This window comes from Blennius ocellaris (genome assembly GCF_963422515.1).
Source record: "Blennius ocellaris genome assembly, chromosome: 7".
NCBI lineage: Eukaryota > Metazoa > Chordata > Actinopteri > Blenniiformes > Blenniidae > Blennius > Blennius ocellaris.
Genome location: NC_137656.1, coordinates 29,925,775 through 29,938,747, shown reverse-complemented (window position 1 = coordinate 29,938,747; position 12,973 = coordinate 29,925,775). Strand labels below are relative to the sequence as shown.

Here is a 12,973-nt window from a genome sequence, read left to right as displayed (position 1 = left end):
CCCTAAATTTACTCCTGAACTCGTTGACTACAACTGCAATAGATTTGATAGAAAATGCCTCAAAAACAAATATTGTACAAAGGTGAAAGTTGGACAACCGGACTTCAACAACCAAAGCTCTTTTGCAGTTCTTTAAACTGAGAAGAACCTGTTTAAATTGGGCCGCAGTGTTAACTCAACACACAACAAGCCGTTCACGATGGACTCATCCTGTCAGCTTTCAAATGAAAGTCTACATATTGTAGAAAATGTTTTGGAGAATTAAACCAGTGTTTTTCAACCTTTTTTGAGCCAAGACACACTTTTTTCTTTGAAAAAATCTGGAGGCACACCACCAGCCAAAAATGTTAAAATGTGAAACTCTGTAGCCTATTTTAACAATATAAAGTCTTTCTCATCAAAGTTTTATCAACAGGAATCAAGTAAATCCAGAAACCAAGTCCTTTTTTTAATAGTGCCTCCCTCAGTGTGAAACCTGGACCTGATGGATGAAGAGCTGAGATCCTGGTTCACATTCTTCCTTTTCAAAAACTTCTCCATCACTGTCACTGACACAGTACTTTGATACAAGATGGTAGCAGGAGGTGGAGATTAACCACACTGACGTCTGTTAAGTTTCGATTTCAACGGCAAAGTTCTGTGCTGCCCTCTAGTGGTGAAGAGTATTTATACATGATTACTCTGCACACACTGCTCTCACAGCCGACAACGGTTGAGAGAGCAAATGTTTTTTTAGAAAAAAATTTGAAATTGGATAATTTCCCACGGCACACCTGACTATATCTCGTGGAACACCAGTGTGCCGCGGCACAGTGGTTGGAAAACACTGAATTAAACTACACTTTGTGTTCAAACTGTGGGTCAAATAATGTGATAAAATAATCAAGAGAATGTGAAGAAATCATTGAAGGCACTTTCAGAGCTAATGGCTTATTTAATGAAATGTTGAGTTTTGTGCGTTCATGGACTTTTGGGAAGTGGGGGGGGGGGGGGGGGGGGGGGGGGGGGGTTCGATCAAAAAGGTCTACTGCCCGATATTACAATAACTAGTAGCCCTGCTGTTGGTTAATGTTGTCACCAGACAAATATGGAGTTATTATTGTGTGATCAGTTCACAAATTTCACTTCAGTGTTTGGACATTTCCTTTTTACTGAAAGCTTCAACATGTAGTGTATTGGAAAATGTTAAAATGGAATAAATATGTTGTGAGGGACAAATATATAAAGAATCCATTTTATAACACAATAGTTTGAGAAGTGATTATATTTCCATTCTTCTTCTAACTCCAGGCTTGACATAACCCATAAGGACAGGTGTCATTCAAAGCCTGACGTAAATGGACAGATAGACAAATAACATTCTGGTATTTGCACAAACTTCATCTCCAGCAAACCTAAACTCCCAGTAAACTGTTTAATATACTATCTGTATATTAAACAGTTATATACAAATAGACTCAAGAATATATCTAGATTCTAGAAAGACAACATAAGTGTGGAAGAACAATCAGTTCTTTATAAGAAGGTTCAGAATTTGAATTTTTACTGAATGAAAAATAGTGTAAATAAATAAATAAATAAATAAATAAATAAATGAATAAATAACAAAAGGGTTACGTAGCAGAGTCGCCTGACCCGGAAATGACCCTGACAAGAACTTCCTCCACCATAACCGGCAAGATGGCGGCGGACACGCAGGTTTGTGTGGCTTCTTCTTTTAAATCTCCTTGACCCCCGAGAGAGCTGATCGGAACTAACCTGGCGGCAGAATCCGCCGCGGTTGTGTCGTCTCTTTTCATGATTTGGACGTGTGTCCTGAAGTAGTCGGACAACAAGTGGACGTAGTGTTGCAGCAGGTTAGCGGTTAGCTCCGCTCTCCATGTAGCCTCAGCGTGGCTTTCGATCACCGCCTCACACCGACACCGGCTCCCGGCGTCTGCTTGCAGCTCACCGGAGACACTTCAACTGCCCCGAACTGACTCATCCTAGGCCTTTACCCCCATTTAGCAGCAATTGATCAACAAACTACACGTCCAGGCTGTTAAAGCATGAAGCAGGCCTCGACACGGGGGCTCCAAACACTCCAGTTAAGGCAGGGTCACTGGAACCAAACAGAAAGACCGTATCCGGTCCCAGAGGGACATTATATCTAGCGTTGCTCCACACAAGAAAGAACACACAGAAAGTTTAAGTTAAATGGCAACAAAACATAATTGAAAGAAAATTGGCAAAATTAAATAATCTATACAGGTGTAGTGAGTTTACACAATTCACCAACGGAACCTAAGTTAGGTTAAAGGTTTCCGGTGGGACAGTTGATGCCGGTGGTATCTTCCTGTTTTGGAGTTAGCATGTTAGCCACCGCCGAGTTGAGAAGCCGTTCTTTACTGTTCTGTAATAACTTCTGAATCTCAATTAAACTGCCGACGTTGGCACCGTCTTTTGACACGCCGCCGGCTGAGCAGTGACTTAAATAAGCATAGATGAACGACATTAACACAACACACATTATTTACACGAGGAGTTATAATCTCTTGTTTCCAGAGGAAATAATGACCAATAACTAACTTGCACTATCTTCCCTTGTGAATTTGTATTTATTGGAGTTTTATGGTTAATTCCACTCCATTATGCGTTTTTTGGTGAGAGTGCTTCTAAACGTGGCAGAAAGAGGAGACAGGTGAACCATTTTAACATTAAAATGGTTCACCTGTCTCCTCTTTCCAAACTGACTTCAACCCAATCTGGCACATGGGTTGAAGTCAGTCTGAATTCAATCTTTCCATCAGCAAGAAGTACTCTGTGTTTCCTAGTTGTGTTATTAGAAATGACAAGCTGTTTGCAGAGTTAGAAGTAAACAAGGTGAGGCAGCTTTTAGTTTCTATGCTGCTCGTTTGTGGAACAAACTCCTTCACACACTAAGCTCTTTTAAATCAGGTCATAAAACACTATTATTTGCAGAGGCTTTCCACAAAGGAATAGATTGAACTTATTTTTATTCCTTTATCTTACAAGGTTTTCACATTATTTGTTATCCTTTCTATGCCTTTCTTAATTGTCTTGTTTGAATGTATGTCCTTCATTTCCCTGTAAATCACTGTGAAATTCCTTGTTTGAATCCCCCCCCCCCCCAAAAAAAAGAAAGTGGAAAATGCAAAGAAAGAACAAGCTTCACAAATTGGGAGTTGTTTATTATCTCCGCCCGCCCACCAGAAGCTCCGCGTCGGCGGAGCCATGGTGGCGACAATGGTGAAAGACATTTTATTTTTAATGCCGTCTTTCAAGACTGCTACAGCAAATCTGTCCTCGGTGGGTTGTTAGAACTACGTCCGTGCCAACTGTCATGCGTAACAACTTTATTTTGTACTGCGCAGTGGAACTGAGGCTTTAGGACGGCCTGGGCAAAGGATGCTGTGCAGCGCAAACTGGATGACTCGTAACTGCGCCGAGCCATTTCCAGGAAACGAAGTGGGAGTAGGAACACAATCCACTCTCTGGTGGTTAGCCTGAAACGCATGGTGGAAAGTGTCAGCAGTCTGCGTCAGAGCTCGCCTGACCCGATCACCCGAAACGCATGTTAACGCCATGTCTGAACGGACCCTTAAGCCTCCCACAAACTGCGCGATTCTCGGCTATCGGGATCATGAAGGCCTTCACACTGTTCACAACTGTACAAGATGAGCTTAAATCATTGTTTTTGCAGACTGCATGAGCAGAATCTGAGCAGACTCGTGATTTTGCAATCAAATCGGCATGGCCACGCACAAATTAATCGTCCTAAGCGTGCACAACCCGTTAAGAAAAAATTAAGGTGCTAAAGATGACCAGAAAGTCTGCCCTGGTGGTATTCTTATTTGTGGAGACAAATTCCAACAAGTCCATAAGCAATTCGCCTTTGGTGTCCCACATCGTTCCAATCGCCATTAAAGCTCTTGTCCACTATACGTCGGTCAGCGTTGGTCTGAGCGTGCTTTTCTGGTGTTGTGTGGATAACTGCATCATGTCACACTGCATTTCTATACGTTTGTTATAAGATGACGTATTCAGATTCACCACTATGACTCCTCCAATATCAGACACAATCTGTTAAAGGTCACAGGCTCCCTACCGATCGTTCTGCTCTTTCAAAACTGCACAAAGCTTGACCAGTTTCAGGCGGGACCGTGGATCGTGTCATCGTATTCTCACACTCCGATCTTTCATCTCAGACGGCCGAGAATACCAGTTTGTGTGAGCCTTGAGTGGCCTTCTATTTTTAATGCACTTTATTGCACTGGTGGTGGCAATATTGAGTGGCTCTATATTGTAGTGGTTCGCACTCTCGCTGGGATTAGTTCCAGCAACCTGTGATCCTGAATAAATAAATAAAGCTCTATTCAGGATGGAGCTTATCTTGACTCGGCCTGCACACGGTCACAGATTTGTTATTGTTACATCAACATTCTCAATATAAATATGGCACAAGACTTGCTGCAACAAATTGTTTCCATTTGCGTCTGTGCTCTGCATACAGCCCTATAATGTATTGATGAAGCATTGTTTTTCTCTTCCTTATTTCAATTTGGTGGCAACAGGCCTGAAGTCAGAAGCACAAATATCCAGGCAAAGTTACTCAAATCTGCCACTGAAACACTTCAGTAGCGATGAGGGAAACAAATGTAGCGCAGTTGATTTCGGTTAAAATTAGATGCAAAAAGAGAGAGTGCTGTTAATGGGGAGTACAATTAAAGATTTGTACTCCACACTGCACAGAGACATTGGCACTATGTACTTTGTTGGGGTTTCTTCAATTACAAGTCATATTACAATGGTAATACTCAAAAACATTCCATAATTTGTTCTTAACCATTATCATCCAGCCTGACACTTTCATTAGAGAAACATCATCATCATGTACCACTCTGGACCACGAGCAGTTTTTAATATACGTTAAATTAAAGACTGATCATTTTAAATGGGTCCCACATTTCTAGTAAATCGTTTTTCGAACCCTGCTGCCAGCAGGTCAACATTGTGGGTCCCTGAGCATGGTCTTTAGTCCCCAAATGCACAGTTGCTTCAGGAAGGGTAAGACTGCCAAATCAAACATGCAGATCACATGATTCCCTTTGGCAGAGCCGTGCAGGAGCAGCGGAAATACAACTTTGTCCAAGGAAATTCAACAAACAATGTTTATGACTTTTATGTAATTTTTAATTTGACTTCAAAACTGCCTTCCAAAAACTGTAATCTTAACCAGACCTGAGCATTGTCATGGACTTCTCCTTGGAGTTTAACATGTGCAACATAGTTATCACGCTTAATTCTTTTAAAATGCGTCAAACGTTTTAGTTAATATGGAATGGGGATGGAAATAAATGACCAAACATTTGATTTTCACTGTGTTCTAATCATTTCAGATTATAGTTGTCCTTTTCACCTCCAAAATGATGAGCATATAAATGTCATTGTTTCTTCTCATTAGGTTTCAGACACCTTGAAGAAATTTGCAGTAAAAGTGACCACAGCCAGCGTGAAGGAGCGCAAGGAGATATTTGGAGACCTGAGACGATGTATAAAGGGCAAAGGTGATCAACTGTGTGCTCGTTGAACTCCCTGCATGATAATATTGATATATTAATGTTACATATTATATATGAATATTAATTCATTAATATATGAGTTTAATTATATTGAAATGTAAAGTTTCTGCTTCAGTCAGTAATAACCCTGTTTTAAATGGCATCTCTTTCAGAGTTACCGGAGCCTGCCATCAAAGGACTGTGCAAACTCTTCTGTCTCACGCCACACAGATATCGGTGGGTTTTTCACTTCATTTCACATTAGCTCTATCAGGATGGGATTTAGTTTTTCTGCAAAATGTAAAAGAAAAAAAAGGTTTCTCAAAGCGTGAAGAAGACGCTTGAGCCATTTTAATGACTCGTGTATGTCTGCAAACCTCTATTGTCTTTCTGTTCTTTCTTTTTCTTTTAATGAATGGGGGTGCTAGTTGAGTCTTCATATTCTTGGTGCTTCTTAGGGATGCGTCATCGCGCAGAGAGCTGCTCTCAGTCATCACGCTGCTCGCCGACTCTCAGCCCGACATGGTGGTCACCAGCCTCCTGCACTGCCTGCTCAACAGTGGAGTCATCAGCAGGACTGGAGAGCCCAGGTAACTCACTCAGTTTAGGTGTCAGCTTCACTTTCCAGGTTTTCAGCCGTAGGGATACGCAAGAGATCAATTGAACACGTTGCTTCAGAAATGTCAGTGTTACGCATCATGACTTTACCTGTGTGTTTGACAGGTAGGGTTGCAAGAGTTAACGCTTTGATAACGTTTAGAATCAGCGCTTCTGCCACCTCCCCTGGACGGAGCCCAAGCTTTTCCAGAAAGTCTTATTTTCTACTGTTTACACAACAACAAAGCCTGAGCATTTTCAAAATGTGCAGACAGAGCCCGAGTTTCCTAGAAAATCTTGATTTCACCTGTTTACGCAACGACGGAGCCCAAGCGTTTTCATAAAGTTCCATCTTGGGAGCAGTTTTTTTAGTGAATCTGAGCACCATTCTCATGTAAACAGACACCCAGAGCACAATGAGTGTTTTCAATTGAAATCATTGCTGTGTAAATGGCGCCTAAGTTTCCATTTTTCAGATTAAGGCTTTTCCAAAAGTCATTAGTGTATATTAAAAAAAGAGAAATAATAATAATTAAATTGATTAGAATATGTTGTCATGTTGTCTGAACTATAAATATAATTAACACAACATGAAAACATCAAAGTCCAACTAAAACATGGCAGTTAAAACCAGCTATTAAATAGTTTGTCATCAGATACAAATTTTCCAGGCGTACAACATGCTGAAGCAGTGAACATTTCCTTGTCTGTTTCATCCTGCTCATGCCCGTCCTGTTCTATTTGCAGTAAATGCACTGGCTCTGCCGCCTTCATCGGCCTGTCCTGGACCTGCCTGCTCGTCCCCATCGTGTTTTCCACCCCAGAAAAAAGACAAGGACCCATCTGGAAGAAAATGGTCAGTGAAAGACATTTGACCCTTGTCTGATGTGTTTTTATAGGTCATGTGTCCAGTCAGTCTTAACTTCATTTTGTTGGGCCCGGAATCCACGCTCTCCTTCAAGCAGTTCTCCCCCAAGAGAACCGGCTGCTAGAACAATGAGGAGATAATAGAACAGCAGGGGGGAGGACAGGGACCTGAGGGCCACAAGCCCCAGGTTGGAAAAGCCTCATCATTGGTCAAACCTGACCTGGACACAACTTGGTCAAACTGTCTCCCAACCAACTGTCCCCTCTTCTCACCCTGGTCTCCTACCAGGGACCAGGTCCCCTCTTCTCACCCTGGTCTCCTACCAGGGACCAGGTCCACTCTTCTCACCTTGGTCTCCTACCAGGGACCAGGTCTCTGCAGCACCAGGAAGACCAAGAGAGCACAAAGTGGACCACAAGAACCAAACCAAGGTTCAGCCCTCTGGCGAGCAGAACACAGAGTTTGGACTTTCCTTTTTCTCTTTCTCTTTCCCTGTTTTTCTTTTTGTGGATCCTGGGAGCCAGATGTGAAGCAGCATCCCCCCCCCCCCCCCCCCCCAGCTGCAGTGCTCTCCACGGACCTGCAGGAAGACCAGGCAGGTCGGTGCTCCCACACCGCTGCAAACCTCAACCTCACTTAAAGCCCAGCAGGGCCGTATGGACGCCCAGCCCGCGGACGGTGCTGGACCACACAGTGCAACGGAACTGTAAGAGAGCTTTTGTCTGGGCAGCACTGCCAGATTAGCCTGAAGCTAACCTGCAACTGTGTTTCACGTGCCGCTGATGAGCATCTGTTGTGTCCGTGCGTTCACGTGCACCATCGCAAGTTCAGGACTGTGGTTTTCCCCTCAGAACAGGAGATCCAGTGAGCCTCCTGCCCACTGGAACTCTGTGGAGATCCAGTGAGCCTCCTGCCCACTGGAACTCTGTGGAGATCCAGTGAGCCTCCTGCCCACTGGATCTCTGTGGAGATCCGAGCCTCCTGCCCACTGGAACTCTGTGGAGATCCAGTGAGCCTCCTGTCCACTGGAACTCTGTGGAGATCCGAGCCTCCTGCCCACTGGAACTCTGTGGAGATCCAGTGAGCCTCCTGCCCACTGGAACTCTGTGGAGATCCGAGCCTCCTGCCCACTGGAACTCTGTGGAGATCCAGTGAGCCTCCTGTCCACTGGAACTCTGTGGAGATCCGAGCCTCCTGCCCACTGGAACTCTGTGGAGATCCAGTGAGCCTCCTGCCCACTGGAACTCTGTGGAGATCCAGTGAGCCTCCTGTCCACTGGAACTCTGTGGAGATCCAGTGAGCCTCCTGTCCACTGGAACTCTGTGGAGATCCAGTGAGCCTCCTGTCCACTGGAACTCTGTGGAGATCCAGTGAGCCTCCTGTCCACTGGAACTCTGTGGAGATCCGAGCCTCCTGCCCACTGGAACTCTGTGGAGATCCAGTGAGCCTCCTGCCCACTGGAACTCTGTGGAGATCCAGTGAGCCTCCTGTCCACTGGAACTCTGTGGAGATCCAGTGAGCCTCCTGTCCACTGGAACTCTGTGGAGATCCAGTGAGCCTCCTGTCCACTGGAACTCTGTGGAGATCCGAGCCTCGCCAGAACTTTCCTCCTCTCTCTCTCTCTCTCTCTCACTCATGGTCATTACATCCCCACTCAGACTCTCACTCAACTCACACACACACACACACACACACACACACACACACACACACACACACACACACACACACACACACACACACACACACACACACACACACACACACACACACACACACACACACACACACACACACACACACACACACACACACACACACACACACACACAAACCCTCTTTCTTTGTACATAGTGTTGCTGTTTAGTAGATTAGATCTCTGTGTTAAATCACGTTTGTTACTTGATTGTGTTGGTTTAATAAATAATTTCTGAATTATTTATGAATTAATGCATTTTGTGAATAAACGCCTGTTTTCTGAATCGATGGATTCCTGGTAATCATTGTGTATTTATTGTTGACAGTTCACTGGTTTGTAACAGTCTGAGCTAGAATCTCACACCTTCCCTGTTATTTAAGATTGTTATATTTTGCACAGGAATATTAACTAACTTAAATAACCTTTTTCCAAACGAGACTAATGTTTTGGTATTGGCTATTTCCAGTTTAGCTGGTGGTGCCTCAATTTCATTATTATTTGATAAATAATCAATTCACTCAAATTAGTAATTTTTCATTAATAAATAATTTTTGATGATTTATAAACCTTTGAGTAAATACTCAGTTACTCTAGGAGTTGTTAATGAGTGAATGACATTTTACATCCATTCACAATTTCACGTTTCCATAAATTACTTCCAGTAATTTATTACTTTCAGTAATCTATTACTTAGTTATTTTAACGCTAATAGCCAGCCATAAATCCCTACATAATAGTGCCCCGAGGGCTGCACAACATTTGAATGGCTAAATTGTGTGGAGTTGACATGTCTTGCTGTTTCCTCATGGTCTGTTTTCTTGTTTGTGTCTGCAGGTGGAGACTCAGAGCCTTCTAGTGGCCGAGGTTGTTGGGGGAGCCAAGACCACAGCGCAGAAATCCAGCCTCAAGAGTCTCAGTCACCTCTGGGCGGAGGTGAGCGTTGATGGAGCAAGCTGCAGAAGACACATTCAAGTCTTAATATTTTTGTCGAAATTGTGGACAACATGCTGCAGATTATTTTTTAAAAAGCTTTTCAACAGGATTTGTCTGGATTTTTATCTCTGTGGAATAATCAAAAATGTGCAAGCATTAAGCTCTCTGCTCCTCAGTATTATTGTTTTTATGAATCTTGCCTGAGCTCAACACTCATACTGAAGAAGTCCTGTGAAGAGTAGTTCTGGTCTTAAGGCTCTTTTTCTGGTATTTTATCCCAAGGTATTCTGAACATTCTGTCATTTATATCTAAATGAAGAAGTAGTGCTCCTGTTAAATCCTGCCTATGGCTAAATGGCATTGAGATAAGAACCAATTTAACACATATTTTACTTTAAATTCAATGTGTTTGCACCATTTTAATGGGTTATTTTATTCGCTCTCTTCACTCTTTCTATCCCAGTTTTTCTCTTTCCAATACATTAATTTGAGACAAGTTCTTTGCTTACACGCCATTTTACTTTTCATCCGTTTTAATGGCTTAGCCAACCACGAGTGAAGCACTTCCGAATGAGGCTTTTTTTTTAATGCAGACTGACGGAGCCACAGAGATGCTGATGTGAGTAACTCATGAACTGTGTCAGCTGTGACCATTTGAATTGTTTAAGCAGGAACCCGGCCTGGTGGACCAGTACTTGAGCGTGCTACTGACTTTGGATCAGAGCCCGACCAGGCTGGCCCTGCTGGGTGTGTGTTTAGACTTCTGCTCTGCTCAGAAAGACAAAGCCACAATCACCAAGCATAAGGTGAGACTCTTTTTTGTTTTTTTGTTGTCACTTCTCTACCTCAATGCTGTCAAACTGTGTGGATGACTCGGTGCACATGTCCTCCATTCATCTGTTTTTCAGAGTGCTATATTGGATCTGTACCTGAAATCGGTTCTCATGAGCAAAACAAAGCCCCAGCTGCACGTTTTGGAGAAAAGTGGCTCTTTGTTGAGACACGTGTCCCACCCGGAGTTCCGAGAGCTTCTGCTGCCCGCCCTGCAGAAGACCATGCTCCGTAGTCCAGAGAACGCCATGCAGAGTGAGATGCCTCCACACCCGCCGCCGCTCAGGGTTTTGACTTGAAGCAGTCGTCTAAAACAATCTTCTGTGTCATTGTAGCCATTTCCTACCTGCTGGCAGCTGTGACTCTGGACCTTAGTGAGTACGCCATGGACATCGGAAAGGCCATCGCAAGTAAGACTTAAAAGTCAAAGACACAACCCAACTAATTCAAAGACAATTATAAGAAAATACAAATATTACATTTTTCAGTTTTGTTTAGATGTGACGTGTAAAAATAACATCAGAAGAAAAAATGTATTTCTTTAGTCATTCATTTCCATATTTATTGATTTATATCCAGATGAATTGTTATTCCAACATGTATTTATTGATTTTTAATTAGAATTAACAGTGAAAGTCATAAGCCATGCAGGAGCAGCGTTTTGGATCAGCCTGGAGCTTGGAAAAAACTGAATTGGATGTAACAAGAATACATGCAGTTGCTATAGTAATATATTTTATTGATTAAAGCGATCATTGTAAATCTAATAAATTAATATATAATTTTGTAAAGAAATTTAACTAAAATGTGTGGTTCATTGAGATTCAGCACAAGTGATGAAAAACATCAAATTAAAAATGCATCATTTCAAAAGACGGAGAGATACTGAAAGCAAGTTTTCTGAGTTGTGGTGAGATATGATTGTAGAATTCCACTCACTCTCTATGCATTTGGTTTATTCTCAGAGCACATGCTCTGCTGTCAGAGAAGTTTCTGGATCATGATGTGTAGTGTTTAATTCTCTCTCCAGGCCAGCTGAAAGCGAACAACGCACAGCTGATGGAGCAGGCCGTCCAGGCCATGCAGTACTTGGCCCAGCAGTGCAGTGACCCCACTGCGGTGCAGGACGTCACCACACACCTCTTCAAGATCCTCGCAGGTCGCTGAATTAACAATACAACCCCATCACAAGGCAGCCATTTTTAGTGAACACGCAAAACATTCGTTGCATTTCGGGTATTTGCTCACACGACAACGGTGATCAGATGTTTCTAAAAAACATTTTTTATAAAATGAACAGAAAAATTGCAAGACAAGTGATTTTCAGGTCTATATTTCCAATTATGTCTATAAATAATACACATTTAGATATTTTCTTGCTTGAAGAAAAAGGCTTGATTTAGTGCAACAATCAGTATTGAACTTGTATTGTGATTATTATTTATTGGCACCATGCTGCTCTGGCTGTTGTTTTTTTTGAGATCTTGAAAGAGAGGTGTAATTCTTGTGATCTTAGGCTCTGAAGGAAAGCTCACAGTTGTTGCCCAGAAGATGAGTGTGTTGTCCGGTGAGAGGCCTTTCAAGTCCTTTTTCATATTTGCTCTCCTCGAGACAGAATTGGCACTTGATGTGATTTTCCTGGTTGTGTTGCAGGAATTGCCAGCTGCAGCCGTCACGCCGTGTCGGGAGCCTCCAGCCAGACGCTCAGCTCTGCAGTCACCGTGATGTTCATCCCCTATTTACAACAAGAAGGTACAACCGCTCACTTTTGTCCTCCCCTCTGTCACCAAGAGGACGAGATGCTGTTTGCTCGCTAAGAGGGTGACGTCTCAGCCTCTTACTAACTTCTTTCCCACACTGTGTGGAAGTTCACGAGGGCACCCTGGTGCACGCGGTGTCGGTGCTCTCCCAGTGGAGCAGCCGCCTCACAGTGGAAGTTCCCTCCTCTCTGTTGGACTGGCTCAAGAAAGCGTTCACCCTCAAGACCTGCACGTCTCTGGTTCGACATGCCTACCTTCAGGCCATGCTGGGAGCCTTTAAAGGTCGGTTTCATTTCAAATTAGGCTTAATGGCATTTAATAGATACTTGTAGTGGCACTCAGTATGGGCAAGTAGCTCAAGGTTGGTACTCATACTTTTACTGGTCCTTTAAAAAAAGTGCATTGGTGCCTCCCTACCTGAAACCTACACATCCTCCTAACTGAAGGCAATCTTCTCATCACTTTTCTCTAGACCTGCCGCGATAATCAATTAATCAATTAGTTGCATGATAATTAAAAATGAGCTCGATAATGTTTCATTTACCAAAGACACTGGATAATGAGTTAACTTCGCTGCATCCGTCTCGACTGACGTATGAGGAGTATGACGGCGTTCTGCCCCGTGGGCAGCAGAGCGGCGTTCTGCCCCGTGGGCAGCAGAGCGGCGTTCTGCCCCGTGGGCAGCAGAGTGGCGTTCATGAAATACGTCGGACATCATTAACGA

The 12,973-nt window shown here is 43.3% G+C and overlaps 1 protein-coding gene across 1 annotated transcript in view; it reads left to right on the top strand.

Annotated features, from left to right (window-relative positions):
- Positions 1-1,672: 1,672 nt before the first annotated feature.
- The window catches only part of gcn1 (GCN1 activator of EIF2AK4), a 55,489-nt gene continuing 44,188 nt past the window's right edge, over positions 1,673-12,973 (top strand). The window contains exons 1-13 of the mRNA XM_080499620.1: positions 1,673-1,698; positions 5,465-5,567; positions 5,735-5,798; positions 6,020-6,151; positions 6,906-7,014; positions 9,560-9,658; positions 10,330-10,464; positions 10,567-10,744; positions 10,825-10,899; positions 11,520-11,648; positions 12,006-12,056; positions 12,143-12,241; positions 12,358-12,531. Of these exons, the coding sequence (XP_080355746.1) occupies positions 1,681-1,698; positions 5,465-5,567; positions 5,735-5,798; positions 6,020-6,151; positions 6,906-7,014; positions 9,560-9,658; positions 10,330-10,464; positions 10,567-10,744; positions 10,825-10,899; positions 11,520-11,648; positions 12,006-12,056; positions 12,143-12,241; positions 12,358-12,531 (1,366 nt within the window). The 5' untranslated portion in view covers positions 1,673-1,680. The remainder of the gene's footprint in view (positions 1,699-5,464; positions 5,568-5,734; positions 5,799-6,019; positions 6,152-6,905; positions 7,015-9,559; positions 9,659-10,329; positions 10,465-10,566; positions 10,745-10,824; positions 10,900-11,519; positions 11,649-12,005; positions 12,057-12,142; positions 12,242-12,357; positions 12,532-12,973) is intronic.